The following is a 25776-nucleotide window of genomic DNA, read 5'->3' as shown; positions in this document are numbered from 1 at the left end:
CACTTCCTGCCTGTACCTTTCATCACTTCCTGCCTGTACCCTTCATCACTTCCTGCCTGTACCCTCCATCACTTCCTGCCTGTACCTTTCATCACTTCCTGCTTGTACCTTCCATCACTTCCTGTCTGTACCTTCTTTTTTTCCACCATAAAATTTTTTGATTTTATCAAATAAGAACATGACAATTAAAGTTGTTGCAAATGGTACATACATCACATTGAGCCGCTAGTCAGCCTGTACAACTTTAAGTAGGGGAATCAATTGGGAAGGGGGAGGGTAACAAAAAGGGAAAAGCAGAAAATAGAGGGCAACATAAGTAATGCTCTATGTCCGCATATTACTTAATTAAGTGAACAAATTATTTCAGGCTGTGGGGTAAGTTAGAGATTGCATTCTTTTAAATAATTGGAGGCTCTAGGGTGGGATATCCAAGTCTTCCAATTTCTATTAATGTGGTAATGGAGTGGTTTTTGTAAGCAAGCATTAATTCAAATTGTGCTTGGGTATTCAATCTGTTTATAACAGTAGATAGGTTGGGTGCTTCTTTAGATTAGCAGAGGTTAGCTATTGTAAGACTTGATGCTATTAAGACGTGGACCACTATAGTTCTATGTATAATGGGATATTTCTCAAGGTCAATACCTAATAGGGCTGAAGCTGGAGTAAGCGTGGAGAGGTTTCCTGTGATATCTGCTATAAAGGATGAGACTGAGTTCCAAAAGATTTTCAGGGTTTTTTCAACTCCAGAGGGTATGTATAAGATTTCCAGTTTGCTCATTACACCTCCAACACATATCGGTTGTGGATGGGTACACTTTAGATAATTTATAAGGGGTTAAATACCACCTATTAATTATTTCCTGAGCATTGTCCCAATGTTCTATACATGATGATGATTTGTTCATTATTTGGAGAGATTTTTTCCACTGTTCACAGGGGAAGTTTTGATCTAAATCTCTCTCCCATTTTACCATGTGAGCATTTCTATTGACTGGTTGAGAGGATTGTATCTCATAGAAGAGGGAAATTCCCTTCCTATTATTTTCCTTATGGTTAGATATATATTCCCATATAATCGATTTTGTTATTGGGATTGAAATCCTTTAGTCGTTTACACTTTCCAAGCTTACTCATAATAACATCCCTGTAAACCATAGGTAAGTTTTCATATAACCTGTATCCCTGTTTGGTCCATTCATCTACTGAGAGGCGAATTCTACAGTAATTAATAACTTCTGTAGGAATACTTATTTTGGATTTATTTTCCATATGTCTAGTTTTAGAAAGTATCTGTTTCCAAGCAAATATTGTAGCTTTGATACTTGGGAGATTGGGAGTGATTACTTTAGGTAGTATGGCATTGGCTATTGCTAGGGCAGATAGGTCATAATTTTTAGTCGCTTCTTGTTCTATATTTAGCCAGAGTTTATTTTTCTCCGGAGAGATCCAGTATTTCATCTGGCTTAAAATGGAAGCGAAATAGTATTTCTTAACGTCTGGTAGATTCATTCCTCCAAAGGTTTTTATGGTGGTTAGAATTGAAAATGTTACTCTGGGTTTTTTTTTTGTTCCATATAAATTGTTTGAGCTTAGTATTTAATTGTATGAAGAATTTAGTGGGATAGGGAGACATCTGAAATACTATAGAATTTTGGGTAAGGTTTGCTTCTTGAATGCCGCTATTTTACCGACCCATGTCGTACCTTTGAGTACTTCCTGCCTGTACCTTCCATGACTTCCTGCCTGTACCTTTCATCACTTCCTGCCTGTACCTTTCATCACTTCCTGTCTGTACCCTTCATCACTTCCTGCCTGTATCCTTCATCACTTCCTGCCTGTACCCTTCATCATTTCCTGCCTGTACCTTTCATCACTTCCTGCCTGTACCTTCCATCACTTCCTGTCTCTGTGTTCCACTGTTAAGAATTGAGATCACTACCTTGTGGTGAAAATACCAACTGCATTCTGTATATCTAAATACTTTAACACACAATATATTTCAGAAAAACGTTTGTTTTAGCAGGTTATTGTAGATTTTTTGCTTTGAATTGTTAATCCCCATCATTGCTGTCAGTGGAATAAAATAGGTTCAATCGTTAGTGTCAGTGGTATAAAATATACCCCATTATTAGTAACAGTGGGATAAAAAAAAAGCCCCTTCGTTGGTGTCAGTAGGTTAAAACAAGCTCCATCATTGGTGTCAGTGGGAGAAAATGAGCCCCATTGTTCCTGTCAGTGTGGTAAACTAAGACCCATCATTGGTGTCAGTGAGATAAAATAAGCTTCATCATTGGTTTCAGTTGGATAAAATAAGAGTGCGCAAATATTGCCAAGTCAAAATGTGTCATGCTGTTAGACTCATACCCAAAAAGACTAAGTGCTCTAATAAAATGAAAAGGTGCTTCAACAAAGTATTAGTTTATGGGTGTGCACACTTATGCAACCACATTATTTAATTTTTTTATTTTTTTCCATCTCTTTTTCAATTGAGTTGTACAGTTTATAGATCATATTAAAAGGTGGAAAAAGTTCTGAAATTATTTATCTTACGCTCATTTTTTACATCACAGAAATCTGACATTTTAACAGGGGTGTGTAGACTTTTTCTACCATATATATATATATATATATATATAGTGGATATAAAAAGTCTACACACCCCTGTTATATATATATATATATATATATATATATATATATAGTTTAGTTGTATGGTGCGGTCTGTGTGTGTATTACTAAAATTCAATCCCTGCAGACTCCGATCTATCAAACCGAACCTGAAAAACATTCAATACATTCTGCCCCACCCCCAACACACCACTGTTATCATGAAAAAGATCGTTATCTCGTGTGAATTCTCTGGTGATACACAAGGTATCGTTTATGAGTGAAAGATTTCCCACACTCTGAACATGAATAAGGACGCTCTCCTGTGTGAGATCTCTGGTGATACAAAAGGTTTCCTTTTTGAGCGAAGGCTTTCCCGCACTCTGAACATGAATAAGGACGCTCACCCCTGTGAATTCTCTGGTGTTCATCAAGGTTTCCTTTCTGAATGAAAGATTTCCCGCACTCTGAACATGAATAGGGACGATCACCTATGTGAATCTTCTGGTGTTCGTCGAATGAATATTTCCACTTGAAACATTTCCCACACTCCGAACAGGAATAAGGACGCTCTCCCGTGTGATCTCTCTGGTGTACAAGAAGTTTTTCTTTCGTAATGAAACCTTTCCCGCACTCTGAGCATAAATGGGGGCGCTCCCCCGTGTGAAGCTTTTGGTGTCTAATCAGACTTTTTTTCTCAGTGAAACCTTTCCCGCACTGTGAACATGAATAGGGAATCTCACCCGTGTGACATCTCTGGTGTGCAATAAGATATTTTTTGGCGGAGAAACATTTGCCGCACTCTGAACATGAATAAGGACATTCACCTGTGTGACTTCTTTGGTGTATAAGAAGAATACATTTCTCAGTGAAACCTTTCCCACACTCTGAACAGGAATAGGGACCATTACCCATGTGAGTTCTCTGGTGCTTAAGAAGAATACTTTTCACAGTGAAACTTTTCCCGCACTCGGAACAGGAATAGGGACGCTCACCCGTGTGAATTCTCTGGTGCGTAAGAAGACGATTTTTCTGAGTAAAACATTTCCCGCACTCTGAACAGGAATAGGGACGATCAGCAGTGTGATATTTCTCGTGTCTAAGAAGTGATCTCTTTTTTGTGAAAAGTTTCCCGCACACTGAACATGACAATGAAGTCTCTTCTGTGTGATCTCCTTCCTGCCCTGAAGAAGATTCCTCGGGAATAGACGGATCTATTAAAGTATTTCTACTGTGAGATCTTAGAGTCCTGGAATGTGATTTATCAGAAGATTCTTCAGATGTATTCCGCACATTATGGTCATCTGCTGAGAAATAATTTTACAATAAATGTTAGAAAAATTGTTGAAACCTTTTATTCAGGCAGAGCTGCTGATAAAAACCACGGGGCCCCGTACAGCCTACCTTACAGCCCCCACCCAAGAAAATATATATATCAATATTTTCACTAAATATACACTAAAATTATTATTAGAGGACACAAACATTACAGAACTTACACAATTCCTGCTAAATCTAACAGATAAACCTGTATTGTATTAATAATTGATAATAAATTATAATTAAAAATGAATATTAAATATTTGAATTCATATATACATTTATAATAAATAAAGTTCTTTGTGTAAATGAGGTGTTGGGGCTCATTCACATCGGCGCTGTGGCCAAAAGTTTTGAGAATGACACAAATATCAATTTTCACAAAGTTTGTTGCCTCCGTTTTTATGATGCCAATTTGCATACACTCCAGAACGTTATGATAAGTGATCAGATGAAGTCCCTCTTTGCCATGAAAATGAACGCAATCCCATAAAAAAAAAAAAAAAAAAACATTTCAACTGCAGTTGTGAAGAAGGCTTCGGGGCGCACCAAAGAAAGTCCAACAAGCCCCAGGACCGTCTCCTACAGTTGATTCAATTGCGGGTATCAGAGACACCACCGGTGCAGAGCTTGCTCAGGAATGGCAGCTGAGGACGTCTGCATGTACAGTGAGGAGAAGACTTTTTGGAGGACGGCCTGGTGTGAAAAAGGACAGCAAAGAAGCCACTTCTCTCCAGGAAAAACATCAGGGACAGACCGATATTCTGCAAAAGGTATATTGGGATTGGACTTCTGAGGACTGGGGTAAAGTCATTTCCTCGGATTAAGTCCCTTTCCGCAGTGGCAGCCCGCCCATTAGGGGCGCACCGGTGCCACCCCCCCATCCATGCGTCCGGCCCCCTGATCTACAGGCGCCAGACCCATGGATTCCAATGGAGGATTTTTTTTTTTGAAGCACATGATTAGATTGTTTTGCTTGCGTCTATCTAGCAAGGTTACTTTGTGGTATAAGCAAGGAAGCTGAGACTTCTGAAGTGTGTAAATGTGCTTTTACTATACAAAGATGCTGCACATACAAAACTATTACAATATTAGGAATACAAGACAAGACTGACAGATATCTATAACAAGCAAAATGCCTAGCAAATGAACAGCCTATGGTCTATAACAGTACAAATACACCTAAGCCTGGTTTCACACATGTGCGGTGCGAATTGAAGCTCAGGTTTCACTGGGGAGATAAAAATCTCCTGTTCAAAGGAATCACTGCGTTTTAGCTCAGGATCAGAGAGCAGGGAGAGGGGGAGGGGGGGGGGAGTGTAGTGAGGAGAAGTAGAAAATCCATGTTCAGAACGCAATGCATCTGCAAAGCAGATGCGTTCCCATAGAAGATAAGGGGCTCGTAATTCGCACCGCAATGCCCAGAAAACGCACACGTTTTTTGTGCAATGCGCAGTGCGAATGCATCGCACATATGTGAACCAGCCTCATTCAAATGAACCTAGTATAAAAAGTCATGCGAATTGGATGCGTTGTAAGCCGCATCTAATTCGCATAGGTGTGAACCCGGGCTAAAGGTTACTTAACTTTTGGTTACTGTATGTTCGTGATCTCCATTGGCAACGATTCTCCTTGAGACCAGGCCCCTTTCTTCTATCATGAGTGGCTTCTGATCTTAAAGCATGATGATGTGTGTCCCTAGCTTATGCCTGAATCCCCCTTTTTATGTGTCAGGCTGTTTACCATAGTTACCAAACAACAGAAAACATACCTGTTTACTGTAGCTGTACAAACAGTGGACTGTTGAAACTGTCAGTTGAATACAACAATGGTATCTACGTACCCATTGTATGCAGCAGCATTTGTTTGAGAAATCTACTCAAGCCAAAACCTGACAGTAATCTATGAGCAACCACTATTGTGTAACGTTATGTCTGATTAATATAAAAAATTATATTTTAACAAACGCAACACATAGATCCAGAGGCTCTAGTAGGCATCAAAAAAGGGTGGGTTTGTGCAGCTGTGTCCACCCAGTTGTGTGGGCCCACACAGGTATGTGACAATAGCGAATATTCATTCATATGCATAATATTTAATGAATATGATCTGATACTATTTCGTGAATATTCTCTATTGTCACACTGATTCTCTTCCCAGCCAATCAGGAAATGGGTTGTGAGACCCATTTCCCGATTGGCCGAAAGGAGAAGCGATCTTATTGGCCAAGGAGGAGGAGGAAGGAAATGCATGGCTGGAGGAGGAGCAGGGGAAGCCCAAGCGACCCACCAGCCGCCACTGTGAATCCAGGGATGTTTCATCCGCAGCAGCTCAGCCATCCACCAATCCCCGTCTTCAACAGGGAAGGGAGGAGAAGGGGAGATCAGAATCATCCTGGGCAGGATATCTGCTTCATAAGGTAAGGAGGCCATCCTTCTCCTGCTGAAGAGGGGGGGAGGTGTTGATTTGCACTCACCCCCGAACTATTGGGCACCAGCCGCCACTGACTTTTCGAAAGTTTGCGGCATCCAGAAAAAAACCTTGTCCGGAGAAGAAAAGGTGAGCGCTACCATCGGTCCTGTGTCATGCCAACAGAAAAGCATCCTGAGACCATTCATGTTTGGGGTTGCTTCTCAGCCAATAGAGTGGGCTCACCCATAATTTTGTCTAAGAACACAGCCATTAATAAAGAATGGTACAAAAAGATTCTCCGAGAGCAACTTCTCCAAACCATCCAAGAACAGTTTGATGGGGAATAATGCCTTTTGATGGAGCACCTTGCCATAAGGCAAAAGTGATTATTAAGTGGCTTGGGGAACAAAACATTGACATTTTGGGTCCATGGCCAGGAAACTCACCAACCTTGATTCCATTGAGAACTTGTGGTCCATCCTCCAGAGGGGGTGAACAAAAACCCCCCACAAATTCTGACAAACTCCAAGCATTGATTATGCAAGAATGGGCGGCCATCAGTAAGGATGTGGTCCAGAAGTTGATTGACAGCATGCCAGGGGAAATGGGAGAGGTCTTGAAAAAGAGGGATCAACATTGCAAATATTGACTCTTTACATAAACTTAATGTAATTGTCAATAAAAGCCTTCGACACTTACGAAATGCTTGTAATTATACTTCAGTATAACGTAGTAACATCTGACAAAAAGATCTAAAAACACTGAAGTAGCAGATTTTGTGAAAATTTATATTTGTGTCATTATCAAAACTTTTGGCCACGGCTGTACAGTATGAATCAGTGTTTTTTTTCTTTTTTTAAATGTGGTTGGAGCTGTGTGCAGGCAGCCTATATTACGCTATGGGGATGTGCAGCATCTGTACGAATATAGCTGCAGGTTCTAATTTGCCCCCAAACGCTGGGGCCACTCACTGGCACTTGCACACTTAGGACCTGCGGCTGAGTTCATACAACCACTGCATCCACATAGAGTAATAGAGGGATAAAGGAAACCATTATTCACACTGTATGGGCCAGAGAACCCGTATGAATGAGAAGAGTAGAGAGTAACAGTCTGCAAGCAAGTGATGTGCTGGGGGAGATTGAAGCTGTCAAGTGTATCAGTGGTGTATTTTGGTTTTGTGCTGCCCTAGGCAAGACTAATTTCTGGTCTGATCTAAATTTGCACCACCCCTTCCTGTTTAAGATCCACCCCTTCATCTGGAAACTCCACCCTTCCTCTTTAGGCCCCACCTCTTCCTATTAACACTCCACCTGAAGAGTTGGTCAGAGACTGCAGACATGATAAATGAGAGGGTCAGAGACTGCAGACAAGATACAGGAGAGGGTCAGAGATTGCAGACAACATACAGGAGAGGGTCGGAGACTGCGGACTTGATAAAGGAGAGGGTCAGAGACTGCGGACATGTTAAAGGAGAGGGTCAGAGACTGCAGACATGACACAGGAGAAGGTCAGAGACTGCAGACCTGATACAAGAGATGGTCAGAGACTGCAGACAGGATACAGGAGATGGTCAGAGACTGCAGACATGATAAAGGAGAGGGTCAGAGACTGCAGACATAATACAGGAGAGGGTCAGAGACTGCAGACAAGATACAAGAGATGGTCAGAGACTGCAGACAGGATACAGGAGATGGTCAGAGACTGCAGACATGATAAAGGAGAGGGTCAGAGACTGCGGACATGATAAAGGAGAGGGTCAGAGACTGCAGACATGATACAGGAAAGGGTCAGAGACTGCAGACAAGATACAAGAGATGGTCAGAGACTGCAGACAGGATACAGGAGATGGTCAGAGACTGCAGACATAATAAAGGAGGGGGTCAGAGACTGCAGACATGATACAGGAAAGGGTCAGAGACTGCAGACAAGATACAAGAGATGGTCAGAGACTGCAGACAGGATACAGGAGATGGTCAGAGACTGCAGACATGATAAAGGAGAGGGTCAGAGACTGCGGACATGATAAAGGAAAGGGTCAGAGACTGCAGACAGGATACAGGAGGGAGATGGTCAGAGACTGCAGACATGATAAAGGAGAGGGTCAGAGACTGCAGATATGATAAAAGAGAGGGTCAGTGACTGCAGACATGACTCTCCATGGTCATCAGAGTGAATAGAAAAGTCTCCAGCCATTCATTCACTGTAATCACAGTGGGCAACAGCTTAAGTTCTAAAACATGACAAACAAGATAAGTTACAGCATCTTCTGTGACATAATCATTGTGCTTCTTCTAATAGTAATAATAATGCCGGTTACCATTACATCACTGTGACCACCCCCGCCAGAGCACATAGAGCCGAGGTGAGACAAGCCCGCCCCCTCCCAAGCACAGCCGAGGTGAGACGAGCCCACCCCCTTCCAAGCACAGCCGAGGTGAGCTGAGACTGCCCCTTCCCAAGCAAAGCCGAGGTGAGCCCGCCCCCTCCTGAGCACAGCCGAGCTGAGACAAGCCCGCCTCCTCTCGAGTATAGCCGAGGTGGGACGAGCTCGCCTAATCCTGAGCACAGCCGAGGTGGGATGAGCCCGCCCCCTCCCGAGCACAGCCGAGGTGAGACGAGCCCACTCCCTTCCAAGCACAGCCGAGGTGAGCTGAGACTTCCCCTTCCCGAGCACAGCCGAGGTGAGCCCGCCCCCTTCTGAGCACAGCCAAGCTGAGACGAGCCCGCCCCCTCCCGAGCACAGTCGAGGTGAGCTGAGATTTCCCCCTCCCGAGTACAGCCAAAGTAAGCTGAGACTGCCCCCTCCCGAGCACAGCCGTGGTGAGCTGAGACTGCCCCCTCCCGAGCGAGGACCACCCCTCCTGGCCGTGCACAGCCGATGTGCACCTCTGCTCAAACCCAGTCAAACGGAGACCGCACCCCTCCTGAGCACAGCCCAGCCAAGACTGCCCCTGCCTGTCCGAAAAGTCCCTGCTCAGTCCACTCCATAAGCTGTCGGGCACTGTTTTTGTGCAGGAGATAGGAGCCGGGATGAGGTGGGTGGGTTTTGTTCATGCAGGGAGTGCCTTTTTGCTGCCCCCCTGCAAAGTGCTGCCCTAAGCCTGGGCCTTGTCGGCCTAGGCTAAGACACAGCACTGAAGTGTATATAGAAGTTCCTATCGATCAATAATTGATTCTACCATTAATTTCTGGGCATCCCATAAATCCCTTACCCATCCAAGTTCCAATTCCTTCAATAAAATAACAAAAACAAATCACAAGACTGTTTATCGTCTCAAGAGTGACTGAGGAGTGAATGCTGGGCAGAGGTGACAGGTGGGACCACACTTTTAGCAGCCCCTACGGGGGTACCGCTACGTAAGTGCAGTGGTCAGGCTGAATTTGTGGACATCTCTGCATGAGCGCATGGTACTGTTATCATTTATTATGTTACTGCATCAGGAAAATAATGTCAGATGGAAACGAAGGACTTGTGTTATTCAGCTAATACTAACAACATAGCAAGTAATGAGAAATTTTTATTTTGCCAAGAAAAAGTTGTCTTTTTGAAACTTGAAACTGGAGTTCTTACACAAACGGAATGATAGAACAAACACGCCATTGTAATATATTTATGCAAGCTGGACCCAGTAATGAAGGGTTCACCCCGATATATCAGAGTAGTAGTAGCAAGGTGCTACTGTACAAAGTTTGCAGACATTATTTTGGTCAGTTATTTAATATTTAATGGCTCCACATTCTGCGCAGCAAATATTTGCAAACAGCTATGTCCCTGCCTTTGGCCAATCATGGCTCTCACAGCAGAGCGTGCTGTGATTGGCCAAAGCATGCAGGTCAGGTGCAAGCTTTGGCCAATCAGCAGCCATCAATGTACTGCGAACTTGCAGTGCATTGATGGTCTCGGCGTTCATTATGGCGCTTTACACGGGCGCTCTAATTTCCCGCGAATGCCCCATAATGTTCTAAATTCGGACTTAAGTTTGACTCGAACATCAGGCTCATCCCTATTGGGAACATGATGTCATACTGTTGAATGGAGATGGATCTTTCATATGCTGTATAGTATCTCCTCCTCATTTGTTGGGAACATGACATTATATTAAGGAATGAAGATGGACCTTTCATATGGTGTACAGCATCGCCTCCTCATTTGTTAGAAACAGGACGTTATATTGAGGAATGGAAATGGACCTTTCATATGGTGTACAGTATCTCCTCCTCATTTGTTGGGAACATAACATTATATTGAGGAATGGAGATGGGCCTTTCATATGATGTACAGTATCTCCTCCGGATTTGTTGGGAACATGACGTTATATTGAGGAATGGAAATGGACCTTTCATATGGTGTAAAGTAGGGTTGTCCCGATACCGATACTAGTATCGGTATCGGCACCGATACCGAGCATTTGCCCAAGTACTTGTACTTGGGCAAATGCTCCCGATGCTTCCGCCGATACCTGGACTGTCAGCTGTGATCGGCGCGTGGGGGAGTTACAAGCTTCTCCCCCAGCGGCTTTCACCAGCTTTAGTGACATACAGCAGTGATCGCTCACCGCTGTATGTCACTGCATCCTCCTCCATGCCCCCTCCGTTCCTCTGTGCCTCTCCGCTGTCCCCTGCATTCTTCTCTCCTTATCTGTCCCCCTCCGTACTCCCCCTTTGTTCTTCTCTCCTTATCTGTCCCCTCCGTTCTCCCCCTCCGTTCCTCCGTCCTCCCCCTCCTTCCTTTGTGTATGGAGAGAGTCAGCTGACTCTGTCCATTCACATAACTGAAACACTGTAATCTCCTGTGATTACTATGTGTCAGTTTATGACTGGAGAGAAGCCGCTGTCTTCTCTCCATTCATTCTCAGTGCAGCTGACGCTGCAGAGAAAGGGACTGGGGAATCTCTATCCTCTGTCTCTTTCTCTGTCTCAAGGGGGAGATATCAGAGGTCTGTTAAGACCCCTGATATCTCACCAAAGCCCCCCAAAAGGGCTGATTAAAAAAAAAAAACAAAAAAAACAATAAAGAATAAAAAAATATTATTGTAAAAAATAAAAATTGTAAAAAAAAACAAAACACACACACATACAACGTTCACCCCCCCCCCCCCAAAAAAAAATAGCAAAAAAAAAACTGTCACGTGACATTAAAAAAAAAGTATCGGTAATCGGTATCGGCGAGTACTTGAAAAAAAGTATCGGTACTTGTACTCGGTCCTAAAAAAGTGGTATCGGGACAACCCTAGTGTAAAGTATCTCCTCCTCATTTGTTGGGAACATGACATTATATTGAGGAATGGAGATGGACCTTTCATATGGTGTACAGTATCTCCTCCTCATTTGTTGGGAACATGACATTATATTGAGGAATGGAGCTGGACCTTTCATATGGTGTACAGTATCTCCTCATTTGTTAGGAACATGACGTTATATTGAGGAATGGAGATGGACCTTTCATATGGTGTACAGTATCTCCTCCTCATTTGTTGGGAACATGACATTATATTGAGGAATGGAGATGGACCTTTCATATGGTGTACAGTATCTCCTCCTCATTTGTTGGGAACATGACGTTATATTGAGGAATGGAGATGGACCTTTCATATGGTGTACAGTATCTCCTCCTCATTTGTTGGGAACATGACATTATATTGAGGAATGGGGCTGGACCTTTCATATGGTGTACAGTATCTCCTCATTTGTTAGGAACATGACGTTATATTGAGGAATGGAGATGGACCTTTCACATGGTGTACATTATCTCCACATTTGTTGGGAACATGACTCTTTATTGAGGAATGGAGATGGACATTTTATAAGATGTACAAGATCTCCAACTCGTTTGTTGGTAGCATGATGTTATATTTAAGACTAGAGATGGACCTGTCATATGGTGTACAGTATCTTCACGTCATCATTATTTGGGAACATGATTCTATATTAGGGAAACATTCCATAGTGCGTGAATTACATAGATTACATTCCTCTGGCAATGAATGGACGTTTCCTATATCACGTGGCAGGGTTCTTTGCTATAACAGCTATAAAAATGAAGAATAGTCTTCCAGAGGAACTTTCTTCTAGATGACTGGAAGCACTTCATATATTTGTAATAAGAATCATTTTGGCACCAAGAAAGAATTTATTTAACCTAATCAAACGTGACCATGCTTTATGTGGCGTTTCTGCCCTCTTCTTGATCAACTGGCACTTTGGATTTTTTTTAGATGAACTTAATGAACATAAGTTATGTTCAATCCATGTAAGTACTGGTATATACTTTATACTTAAAGAAGTAGATTTAAAATGGGAACTTTATGTGTATTACTTACTTGAATCCATATGTAGAGAAGATTCCATCTGCTTATTTTTTATAATCATTTCCCCCTCCTCCATAGACTGCTGATCTCCACTCACCAACCTCTCTTCTTCTTCTTCTTCTTCTTTATTCTCAACTTTGATGTTTTTCAGTTCTTCTTCCTAAACCCCAAAACCGGATAGAATACATTGGTAAAAAGAAATATAAGATTTCACAGAAGAATGTCCTTTCAGAGCTTGCTCTAGTTGCTCAGTCCCATCTACCTGATGATGGTGAGGGATGGTTTGATCTTCCTGTGTGGAATCCCGGGAATACAGAGGACGGGGACATCTCTTTGGTGGGTTCCCATTACTGGATCCATCTCTAGGAAACACACACACTGACTGAATACATTGTTTCTATGTGTTTATCAGATGATGGGGGATCTAGGTGGACCCTCTGTACTGCTCTCTCCTTTACAATAAAGTCTCCTCTTACCCGGTGATGTGAGGGGCAGCTGATTCTCCATCATGATGTCCTTGTAGAGATCCTTGTGTCCACTTTCTGTCCAGGTGACCAACAAGAAAGCAGGATGTGAGTAAAATGCAAATCTTGCTGGGCGTTTAAGAGAAGTATTACCTTGTAAATATTGGATTGGAGAGAATACATGTTTACCAAATATTACTGACCATGTATGATGGAGGATATGTAGACATGACATTGTTCTGTGTGCACAGTGGCCGGAAATGTCTATATTGTGAGCCCTGTCCTATTAGTGTCACTGGATACTGCATGTACTGTACACATTGATGTCACTCTGACAGCCAACTCCACCAAAATAGATCTGGGGTTTTCTGTGCTGTGATTGGTGTTCAGGATCACATGACAGAGACAGGATAACCAGTGCGGTTATGGTGAGAAGCTAAAGAGACAGGGCCGGCGCTCCCACTAGGCAAACCAGGCAGCTGCCTAGGGCCGAGAGGGTGCAGGCCGGCCCAGGTGGATCAGTTCGCCAGGCCCAACGGCAGCCGCGGCTCTGCTGGAGTAGTTGTATGTGTATTCCTCCAACGTGTGCTCTCTTTTTCCTTCTCCTTTCGCCTTGGACATTGTACCTTTACCTCATACAACATTCTTTGTTTATCTTTCATCAGTTCCTGTCAGAGTGATTCACGCACAATAGGTGATATTGCTATCTTGTGGTGATTTTAAGAACCGCATCCTAAGTTATATTGTTGTACTTAGCCTGCTGCCTTGTAGCTCTTTCTAATGCCCCGTACACACGGTCGGACATTAATCTGACATTCTGACAACAAAATCCTAGGATTTTTTCCGACGGATGTTGGCTCAAACTTGTCTTGCATACACACGGTCACACAAAGTTGTCGGAAAATCCGATCGTTCTGAACGCGGTGACGTAAAACACGTACGTTGGGACTATAAACGGGGCAGTAGCCAATAGCTTTCGTCTCTTAATTTATTCTGAGCATGCGTGACACTTTGTGCATCGGATTTGTGCACACACGATCGGAATTTCCGACAGCGGATTTTGTTGTCGGAAAATTTTATAGCCTGCTCTCAAACTTTGTGTGTCGGAAATTCCGATGGAAAATGTGTGATGGAGCCCACACACGGTCGGAATTTCCAACAACAAGGTCCTATCACACAATGTCTCTTATCAGCAATAGGGTTCTGGGGTCACAGGAAGGCAGAAATGCAAATGATCTCTGGGATCACTGAAGCCCTTTTGGCAGATAGAGTTCCCCTTTAAGGGCTGTGCCTCCAAGTGGTGAAGTGGTGACACACTGTTTCCTTTCATATGGCATGGTGGGGGTCTCCTGGATGGTGGTTTGCTAAGGTGATCTAAGAAAGGGTTTTGTGTGCTCCTCCCTCCAGAGCAAGGGTGGCTGCCATACCATAGGGCAGCCATTCTCAATTAGAGTTCCTCCAGAGGTGGCTAGGGATTCCTTGGGCTGTGACTGACTGACCTCCCATCTGATGGTTGCTGCATAGTTCCAGGATCAATGCCACATAGCAGAGCCAACTGTGTGACACCAATGATCTTTTTAGCGGTTTGTAAGGATGGCAATCTGATCATCGCTGTAATGGGGGCATTCTTCCCACTGACCTCCAATGTAAGGGGCAATTTTCTCATTGATCACCAATTAATTTGTTTTGGTAGGGGTTCCCCAAGACCTAAAAATGATATCAAAGGTTTCTTTGGGGTATAAAAGTTGAGAAAGGCTGCCATAGAGCAATACCTGTTGAGGATCTATCAAGAGGTGTACATTGGGCTCATTGAGAACATTGTAACTGAGAATGGAAATGGACCTTCCTCCACCTCATTTCTTGAAAACAGATTGAAGAACATGTGATGTACAAAAAATGGTGGCGCAATATAAAGGGCATCAAGAGTGGCCACTGACATCACCAAAGGGTCACATGTAATATTAAGTGTATGCATTTCTGCCAAAAACTACTAGACGCTGGACATCCTACAGTCAGATATGACATACGTGTTGTAGGAGATGACAGAGATGGAGTGAAAACATCCTACAAGAGAGGATGGAGACTGAGGACATGCTGTAGGAGACAGAGATTGAAAGTATCTTACATGTGACTGCTGCTATAGTGCCTTGGTCAGCTCAGGTCGGCTAAAATAACAACTGGCTGGTCTGAACAAGGGCCACTTTAAGGTATAAGTAATGCTTTAAGTGAATATTATCATACTTCAGTTCAGCATGGTGTACATGATGGTGGGTTTTGTACTGTGACTTAACAATCTGTGCTAAAAGGTGTATCTCCATCTCAGAAGGTTGAGATGTATGGGTGGGTCCTTTGCACATTATTGGGACAGTATGCACATCAGCCATGTAGTAAATAGCTTTTACACCTGAAGGCAGTAAATGAAAAAAAACAGATCACAGTTTATCTTTGGAGTTCATTCTTATTGAGTATCCTGGAAAGATGCAACTACTTCTAATTTATTTTTGCATAACATTCTGGCAGAACCTTAAATAAAACAGAAATGGTGCCCTGACAGCAAACATAAACGTGCAAACATATTTCTATAAGAATGTTCAATGTCTGGTGCTTACCTCCAAACAAATAGCTAAATATTATATATACAGCCCTCAAAATTTCCTCTCACCTGTGCGCATTTGGCGAGTGGAAATAAGCTGAGGGTGAGTGTTCCAGCTTGGTCGGGGGAAGGATCCGCTCAGTTTGGGTGGAGAGCTGAGCCAGCTCGACTCCGGCGGGTCCACTCAGCTCGGACGGGGAGGTGGGCCAGATTGGCTTGGCTCGGGTGGGGGGTCTGGATCGGGTATAGTCCACTCAGCTCAGGCAGAGAGGGGGCGAGTGGCTAGCCCTGTGAACACTGCGCGGCCACGTAAAGGTGCCTTGAAAGGATGGGGAGCAGGACAAGAAGAAGATCCTGCCAGTTCCACAGCAGAAGCTCCTTCTTATCCAAGCAAGCTGCTAGAGTTGGCGGGTAAGTTGTAGCTGCTCTTTTGCAGCAGCCCTACTCTTTCAGGGGATGTGTGGGGAAGAAAGCTCTGTACTGGATTGGGGAAGGGGGTGAGCTTTGTACTGGGGGAGAACTTAGGAGTACACAGCACATCACTCAGCCCTGCACTTAGCATGTAGCGCATTCCTCAACCCTGCACTCCGTGCATAGCATACCTATCAACCCTGCACTCAGTACGTAGCGCACTCCCTCCTGAACCATACTAGGCCACATGCCCTCAACATGAGGGGGCTGTACGTAGCACACCTCTCAACCCTGTACTTTGTATGTTGGGTGGGGGAACTGGTGGCGAGTAACTCTTAAGGCCTGGCTAATAGCTCAAGACTTAAAATTTTGAGACCTGGTGTACAGTATCTCTTCCTCATTTGTTAGGAACATGACGTTATATTGAGAAATGGAGATGGCCTTTAACATAATGTACAGTATCTCTTCCTCATTTGTTGGGAACATGACATTATATTGAGGAATGGAGATGGACCTTTCATATGGTGTACTATATCTCCTCCTCATTTGTTGAGAACATGACGTTATATTGAGGAATAGAGATGGACCTTTCATATGGTGTACATTATCACCTCATAATTTGTTGGGAACATGACATATTGAGAAATGGAGATGGACCTTTCATATGGTGTGCAATACATCACAGTAGGCTCCATTCACAGAACCAGATCACATGTGGTATTTAGGTGTTTGCTCAAATACTGCATGCGATCCTTAAAATGTCAATTCACTATTTCCTTTATGTGGTTGCTCGCTGACAGCTGAATGTAAAAAAATAAAATGCCGGCAATTAAAAATTAGGAAGAAAAACTGGTGTGGGGTCCCCCCTCCGAATCCATACCAGGCACTTTGAATCTCCCACAGCGTCCAGGTAACAGAAAAGCGCCAAAAAGTGCTCGGGGTTTTTCTCCCCAATCACACTCGCCATAATGGTGAAAGCCTGCAACCAGTTTGGAAAAGTCAGAGGGATCAGCCTGTACCACCTGTTCTCCTCGTCCTCCTTCTTGGTCTCCTCTGGCTTCACCCTAGCCAGGTTGAACTTTTCCAGCGGCAAACAGCTCCACGTACTCACCTTTCCAAATTTTTTCGCGGACTTCGGGTTTCAAATGGGCCCCCCAGGGACCCCCGCCGACTGTCCCTGAGACTCCACCTCCGACAGTTCTCCTTCCAACCTCTGCACTGACTTCTGGTCACCATCAAGCTTCAGCCCTCCAGGGGAAGTATCCCTGGATACCAAGAATCCGCTCTGCTGGTGTCCCCGCCTCCTTGCGCTGGATCCGCCCACGACTTCTGTGTCACCTGTGGCAATGGATGGCCCGGTGGCCGCGGCTGACTGATTCCCCCGCTGAGGCCCCACCCCACCACCTCATCGACAGGGGCAGAGCCTGCGAGCTCCTTTTCCAGTTGGGGGCTGTTCCAGCAGTCCCTGATGACCTGCCTGCCGAGCTCTGTCTATGGGGGGATTCCTCCCGAGACCCTCGCCTGCGAGCACAGCATAACGCTTCGCGGGGGCCCAAAGGGGCCCGATCGGGACTCCCAGAATGACGCTAAGCTCTGGGGGCGGAGTCCGGTGAGAAACGCTCTGGAGGCCTGGACCTCCGCGCACGTGTGGACTCTTGCCCCCCGTACCTGTACTTGCGACCTGTGGGACCAGCACCAGCGCCAGTTGTGTTTGGAGCCATCCCGCACCCTTGGCCCCAGCCTCAGCCCGCAGCTGAGCCAGAAGCTGCTCCACATCGGCCATCACTGAATCTTGCTCCGCACGCTGTGGTGACGCTGGGGAGGGGCCAGCCTCTTTTAACACCCCTGACCCCTCCTCCCCCATGTCACTCCCAATCCATGCTGCTCTCTCATTTTGTACCGTTTCCCCTGTCATGCCAGCCCTCCACTATTTCCTTCGTTGTTTTTGCTCCGGGCTTCTCTGATGGAAGGAGAATGGTGGAAGAGAAGGCCCGGCTCGCAGTCTCTGCTATAATTCATCCCAAAGGTGTCCTATCAGCTTGAGCCTTGAGGTCAGGACTCTGTGCAGGCCAGTCAAGTTCCTTTACCCCAAACTCGCTCATCCATGTCTTTATGGACCTTGCTTTGTGCACTGGTGCGCAGTCATGTTGGAACAGGAAGGGGCCATCCCCAAACTGTTCCCACAAAGTTGGGAGCATGAAATTGTGCAAAATGTCTTGGTATGCTGATGCCTTAAGAGTTCCCTTCACTGGAACTAAGGGGCCAAACCCAACCCCTGAAAAAACAACCCCCACACCATAATCCCCCCTCCACCAAATGATTTGGACCAGTGCACAAAGCAAGGTCCATAAAGACATGAATTAGCGAGTTTGGGGTGGAGGAGCTTGAATGGCCTGCACAGAGTCCTGACCTTTAACCCGATAGAACACCTGTGGGACGAATTATAGCAGAGACTGCAACCCAAAACCTTCTTGTCCAACATCAGTGCCTGACCTCACAAATGCGCTTCTGGAAGAATGGTCAAACATTCCCATAGACACTGAAAGGTGCATTTTCACCTTTAAACTCTAGTCCTGACTATTATCTTATTATCTAAATAAAATTACCTTTCATCAGCCGATTCTGTTGCTTCATATCCAAATCTCTCTCTCTCTCTCCCTCCCCCTCTCTCTCTCTCTCTCTATCGATATATAGATATATATATCTATATATAGATATAGAGATATATCTATATATATCTATATATATCTATATAGATATATATAGATATATATAGATATATATAGATATAGATATATCTATATCTATATAGATATATATATCTATATAGATATATATCTATATATTTATATAGGGGACTCATTAATTGACACAAGTTGCTGTACATTGTTCTTTTCTTTATTATCTTCGGCATGATGTTAAGTATGAATAAAACATGGGCGTTATCAGCCACCTTCAACCACTAAGGGGTACATATTCAAATGACACATTTCCTTCTTAACATACAATCAACCAATCATAGTCAATAACTCTTTATCTAGGGAAACCCATTATGTCACATTATATTATGTCAAATTCAATTGCAGACACATCTCATGACACATACGTCACTTCCTATGTCTGGTTTCGTTCTGAATCACACAACCCATTTAAACAACAACACATATATTTTTAATAAGTCAGCAAAGTGATAACCTTTAAAGGAACAGCCGTGTATTAGATTACAAAACACAAGGACCCTTACAGACACACTCCTAAACCTTGTGGACGGCCTTCCCAGAAGAGTTGAAGCTGTTATAGCTGCAAAGGGTGGGCCAACTCAATAATGAACCCTACGGACTAAGACTGGGATGCCATTAAAGTTCATGGTGCGTGTAAAGGCAGGTGTCCCAATACTTTTGATAATATAGTGTATGTTGAGTTATAGGGATAAAGTCCGAGAACCTCTCAGGGACCTAATAAAATAAAATAAAAAATAACAATACAGTGGAACCTTGGTTTACAAGCAACGCGGTTAACGAGGATTTTGAAAGACGAGCAACTTTTTAAAAAAAATTCTGACTCGGTTTGCGAGTGTTGTCAGGCAAAACGAGCAAAATTCAAGCTAATGGGGTGTGCAGTACCGCATTTGGCCAGAGGTGCGGGGGCGCCGGTGACACTCGGAACGGTTCGGAGCCATTCGGAATTACTCAGAAATACTCGGAAATACTCCGTTCCCGAGTGTTTCCGATCCTTTCCGAGGGTTTTAAAGATCAGCCGAGCTATCCCCGAGTATTTCCAAGGCTCTCCAGCAACCCCCACCTCTGGCCACATGCGGTATTGCATGCCATAGAAGTCAATGCGGAACAAATTATCTTTGTTTTCATTTACTTCTATGGGGAAACTCGCTTTGATATGCGAGTGCTTTGTATTACAAGCATTCTCCTGGAACTGATTATGCTCATAATCCAAGGTTCTACTGTATAAACTAGGAAAGAAAGCTATCTTGCAAGTCTCCTAATGTTCAAAAAAGGCTTTACCACCACTGAAAGACTGATAAGCTATACCATTAAATAAGGAAAAGAAACATTTTTCCTCAAAAGTATGGCCAGATAGCAGCTAACAGACTCAGCTAACTGGCATCTGGCAGTAGATAGTCAAAAAAAATAAAAGAAGAAAAAGAGAAGAAAGAGAAGAGTAGGAAGAAGAGAAGACCTAGCCCATGGTATCCAAGGCCACCACCGGGTAGGCTAGACAGAATTTCCTATATGTCCAGAAAACGGGAAGGCGGGGTCATCACTGGAAACTGATCCAACCAAGGTTGCCAAGTCTTTCTAAATTTTTCCTTAGTATCACCGTAAGCTTCTCGTCCGTCAACGTACCAACCACAAAATTATCAATTTTCAAATATATACACTATAGTTTGTAGGTTCTATCTTTCACACATTTTACATAATATACACTGATTTGCTTTTTATTTTCCCAAAGAAATGTAGAAGAATACATTTTTTGCCTAAATTTATGAAGAAAGATTATTTATTTGCTTTATAAGAGAAACTAAGAAAATTTTTTCCCCAAATTTTCTGTCTTTTTTTAACTTTATATATTACCGTGTTTCCCCCAAAAATAAGACCTACCCCGAAAATAAGACCTAGCGTTATTTTCCAGGAAGGCTGCAATATAAGCTCTACCCCGAAAATAAGCCCTAGTTTAAAAAGCTTGTAAAACCCTATAATCCACTCTATTACAGTGGTATATAATGTACAATGTGTGTGTTTCTGTAATATAATTGCGGGGAAGAGAGCTCCGGCGGGTCACAGAAGCACAGAGCGGCGCTATAACGAAGGTATTTGGCACAATTATATTACAGAAACACACCCATTGTACATTATACACTACAGTAATAGAGTGGATTATAGGATTTTACAAGCATTTTTACTCGGTTCACACTGGGGATTCCTGTCAGACAGGGAGAGAGAGGGGGAGAGAAGACATCACATTACAGGGTAAGACCTACCCCGAAAATAAGCCCTACTGTGTCTTTTATTGCCAAAATTAATATAAGACCTGGGCTTATTTTCGGGGGAAACACGGTAGAGGTGCTGAAGAAAAACAACTAGAAGAAAGCTTTACTGTCAAAAAATAATTTAAAATTTGTTTGGCTACAGTATTGCATGACTGAGTAATTGTCAGTCAAAGTATGACGGTGCTGAAAAGCTAAAAAACTGGAGTGGACAGGAAGGGGGTTTAACATGTCGGACTTCAAATGGTACAATATCTCCTCCTCATTTATCGGGAACATGACGTTATATTAAGGAATGGAGATGGACCTTTCATATGGTGTACAGTATCTCCTCCTCATTTGTTGGGAACATGACGTTATATTGAGGAATGGAGATGGACCTTTCATATGGTGTACAGTATCTCCTCCTCATTTGTTGGGAACATGACGTTATATTAAGGAATGGAGATGGACCTTTCATATGGTGTACAGTATCTCCTCCTCATTTGTTGGGAACTTGACATTATATTGAGGAATGGAGATGGACCTTTCATATGGTGTACAGTATCTCCTCCTCATTTGTTGGGAACATGACATTATATTGAGGAATGGAGATGGACCTTTCATATGGTGTACAGTATCTCCTCCTCATTTGTTGGGAACATGACGTTATATTGAGGAATGGAGATGGACCTTTCATATGGTGTACAGTATCTTCTTCTAAATTGTTGGGAACATGATGCTATATTGTGGAATGGAGATGGACATTTCATACAGTGTACAGTATCTCCAGCTCATTTGTGCACCATACACATGATACATTGGGTGGTGGGGTGGGTACATCGATGATGTTCTTGTTGTGGACAGTTAAGGTTTCTCAGTATTTCCTTTACAGATGTGATTATGTCTATTGTGAGAAGCTTTGTGTGTAATTGTATATGTCGGTCTTCAAATGGTTAAGAAACAATAAAAACTAAGATAGAATCTAATGGCAACCAATAAGAAGTGTTGTCCATGTATTGTCATATCTGGCCATGTATTAGCACAGTTTAGTTGTATGGTGCGGTCTGTGTGAGTGCGGGACCGAGTCATCTCTGTGTGTTTAGAGGATCGTATTACTAGAATTCAATCCCTGCAGACTCAGATCTATCAAACCGAACCTGAAAAACATTCAATATATTCCGCCCCACCCCCAACACACCACTGTTATCATGAGAAAGATTGTTATCTCGTGTGACTTCTCTGGTGATACACAAGGTGTCCTTTATTAATGAAAGTTTTTCCGCACTCTGAACATGAATAAGGACGCTCCCCCGTGTGAATTCTCTGGTGCTTACCAAGGTCTCCTTTATGAATGAAGGATTTCCCGCACTCTGAACATGAGTAAGGACGCTCCCCTGTGTGAATTCTCTGGTGTTTAACAAGGTCTCCGATATAAATGAATGATTTCCCGCACTCTGAACATGAATAAGGACGCTCTCCCGTGTGATTTCTCTGATGATACACAAGGCTTCCTTTCTGAGTGAAAGATTTCCCGCACTCTGAACATGAATAGGGACGCTCACCTTTGTGCATCTTCTGGTGTTTATCGAATGAATATTCCCATTTGAAACATTTCCCACACACCGAACATGAATAAGGACGCTCACCCGTGTGATCTCTCTGGTGTACAAGAAGTTTGCCTTTCTCAATAAAACCTTTCCCGCACTCTGAACATGAATAGGGACGCTCTCCCGTGTGAAGCATCTGGTGCCTAATAAGACTTTTTTTCTCAGTGAAACCTTTCCCGCACTCTGAGCATGTATATGGAATCTCACCCGTGTGACATCTCTGGTGTGCAATAAGTCTTGTTTTCACAGTGAAACATTTCCTGCACTCTGAACATGAATAAGGATATTCACCTGTGTGAATTGTCTGATGTGTAAGAAGTTGTCCTTTTTCACTGAAACATTTCCCGCACTCTAAACATGAAAAGGGGAGCTCACCTGTGTGAATTGTCTGATGTCTAAGTAGGCCTCTTTTTTCCCTGAAACATTTCCCACACTCTGAACATGAAAAGGGGCGTTCACCTGTGTGACTTCTCTGGTGTGCAAGAAGGTTTTGTTTGCTAGTGAAACATTTCCTGCACTCTGAACATGAATAGGGACGCTTAGCAGTGTGACATTTCTTGTGTCTAAGAAGTGATCTCTTTTTTGTGAAAAGTTTCCCGCACACTGAACATGACAATGAACTCTCCTCTGTGTGATCTCCTTCCTGCCCTGAAGAAGATTCCTCGGGAATAGACGGATCTATTAAAGTATTTCTACTGTGAGATCTTAGAGTCCTGGAATGTGATTTATCAGAAGATTCCTCAGACGTATTCCGCACATTATGGTCATCTGCTGAGAAATAATTTTACAATAAATGCTAGAAGAATTTTTGGAATCTTGTATTCAATGTCCATTTACAGTGCAGTCCCCTTTATATCACTGTGCCCCTTTACATTACAGTGCCCCTTGCAGTCATGGTCCCCCCCATCACTGCCTCTTTAAATCTCTTCCTCCCCTGCACAGTCCTACCTTCAGCAGGGCAGAGGCAGTTATCAGCCCTCTGTGTCCTCTCCCGGGTCTTCCGCCCCACCGACAATGTCATCCAATCAGCAGGGCAGGGGGTGGGTGGAGCTGCAGATCTGGTTAATTGTTAATATTAAAAGACTTCTGCTCTCTGTCCAGATTTTCAACTCCTCCTGCCCCCTTCCCTGCCAATTATATGACATCGTCTGTGGGATGAGAGGCCCGGGAGAGGGCACACAGGCTAAGTGGTACGGCTGCACAACAGGAGGTGAGTGGCGACCGCGCTCTGTTATAGTTGGGTCAGCTCACCTCCTGCTGTGTGGACCAAGCATACGTCGGCATGCTACTGGTCCGCAGCTTGGGGGTTGGGGAATCCTAGTCTATAGTATATAAACCTCATTTGTTGGGAACATGACGTTATATTGAGGAATGGAGATGGACCTTTCATATGGTGTACAGTATCTCCTCCTCATTTGTTGGGAACATGACGTTATATTGAGCAATAGAGATGGACCTTTCATATGGTGAACAGTATCTCCTCCTTATTTGTTGGGAACATGACATTATATTGTGGAATGGAGATGGACCTTTCATATGGTGTACAGTATCTCCAGCTCATTTGTGGGCACAATACACATGATACATTGGGTGGTGGGCTGGGTACATCGATGATGTTCTTGCTGTGGACAGTTAAGGTTTCTCAGTATTTCCTTTACAGATGTGATTATCTCTGTTGTGAGAAGCAAACTGTATACGGAAGAGGTGCCTTGTTTTTGGAGCTGGGTGGATGAGGGATAGTCTTGTTCTAGATGACTATACCCAATATATACAAATGATGGATGTTGTGATCTTCCTGTGTGGAATCCTGGGGATACAGAGAATGGGGACATCTCTCTGGTGGGTTCCCATTACTGGATCCATCTCTAGGAAACACACATACTGACTGAATACATTATTTCTATGTGTTTATCAGATGATGGGGGATCTAGTTGAACCCTCCGTACTGCTCTCTCCTTTACAATGAAGTCTCCACTTGTGGCAGCATCTAAAAACTGAAATGGCTGGTTTTGACAAAATGGTTCTAGTTGGAAATTCACTGACATTTCTGACATTTCCATCCCATGCATGTAACTAGGTCAACCCCCCCTTCCTCCTTTCTCTTCCTGTAGAAAGTTTGCACAGCAGCTTGTATCAACATAAGTCAGATAGATAAAGGAAGTTAACCATATATAGTGAAACCACAAATATAGCTTGCTTAGAGTTGTATAAGAAAACTTAACATAGAAAGGAAATATGTATTATGTATTGTGACGCAATTGTAACAATTCCGATGCGCAAAATTCCTACGCAGGCTCGGAAACAATTCGACGCATGCTCGGAAGCATTGAACTTCATTTTCTCGGCTCGTCGTAGTGTTGTACATCACTGTGTTCTTGACGGTCGAAAATTCAGCAAACTTTTGTGTGACCGTGTGTATGCAAGCCAAGCTTGAGTGGAATTCCGTCGGAAAAACCATCCAAGATTTTTCTGACGAAAAATCCGCTCGTGTGTACACAGCATAAGTCTCCTTAGCAAATAAAAGATTTGTTTTCCTGAGGTCTCCAGAGTCCATTACTGGTTTCCCAAGACTCTTTCTGCAACACTCTTACCCGGTAATGTGAGAGGCAGCTGATTGTCCATCATGACGTCCTTGTAGAGATCCTTGTGTCCTTCTAAATACTCCCACTCCTCCATGGAGAAATAGACAGTGACATCCTGACACCTTATAGGAACCTGACACACACAATGATACAGTCACCATCCAGACACATCCCTTGTCTGTTACTGGATAATGTCCCAGAATTCCCAGCACCGCTCACCTCTCCTGTCAGCAGCTCAGTGATCTTGTTGGTGACTTCTAGAATCTTCTGCTTGTTATTTTTCTGTAGGGTTAGGAGGGGTGGTGGATGCATGGTGATGGGGCCTTGTCTTTGTTTTGTGGAGAAGTAGTGACTTCTCCTTTTTATAATATTCTCAATAGATGACTTCATAACTACAGTACAGTCCTGTAATATACAATTAATAAATAGTATATCAGAATCCTCCTCACCTAACAGGTCTGTGTTTTATTATTAGAGTTAAGAAT

The 25776-nt window shown here is 43.5% G+C and overlaps 2 protein-coding genes and 1 long non-coding RNA gene across 4 annotated transcripts in view; all 3 read right to left on the bottom strand.

Annotated features, from left to right (window-relative positions):
* Positions 1-2194: 2194 nt before the first annotated feature.
* On the bottom strand, positions 2195-25334 carry LOC141106858 (uncharacterized). The gene is made up of 4 exons (XM_073597789.1): positions 25301-25334; positions 24471-24572; positions 22326-23477; positions 2195-3914 (listed from the first exon to the last, which is right to left on the bottom strand). The coding sequence occupies exons 1-4, from the start codon at positions 25332-25334 to the stop codon at positions 2842-2844; spliced, it is 2361 nt and encodes a 786-aa protein (XP_073453890.1). The 3' UTR covers positions 2195-2841.
* LOC141105023 (uncharacterized) lies at positions 12669-14980 on the bottom strand. Its single transcript, XR_012235526.1, has 3 exons — positions 13127-14980; positions 12913-13012; positions 12669-12810 (listed from the first exon to the last, which is right to left on the bottom strand). It is a non-coding gene; the product is annotated as an uncharacterized lncRNA (long non-coding RNA).
* Positions 24935-25776, bottom strand: part of LOC141104921 (uncharacterized) — a 32483-nt gene continuing 31641 nt past the window's right edge. For both annotated transcript variants that reach the window (XM_073594727.1, XM_073594726.1), the window contains exon 5: positions 24935-25696. In XM_073594727.1, coding sequence (XP_073450828.1) covers positions 25415-25696 — 282 coding nt within the window. In that variant the 3' untranslated portion in view covers positions 24935-25414. The remainder of the gene's footprint in view (positions 25697-25776) is intronic.

Source organism: Aquarana catesbeiana, linkage group LG08, assembly GCF_042186555.1.
Source record: "Aquarana catesbeiana isolate 2022-GZ linkage group LG08, ASM4218655v1, whole genome shotgun sequence".
In the NCBI taxonomy this organism is placed as follows: Eukaryota; Metazoa; Chordata; class Amphibia; order Anura; family Ranidae; genus Aquarana; species Aquarana catesbeiana.
The sequence above is the reverse complement of the archived record's forward strand: the minus strand, read 5'-3'. Positions and strand labels throughout refer to the sequence as shown.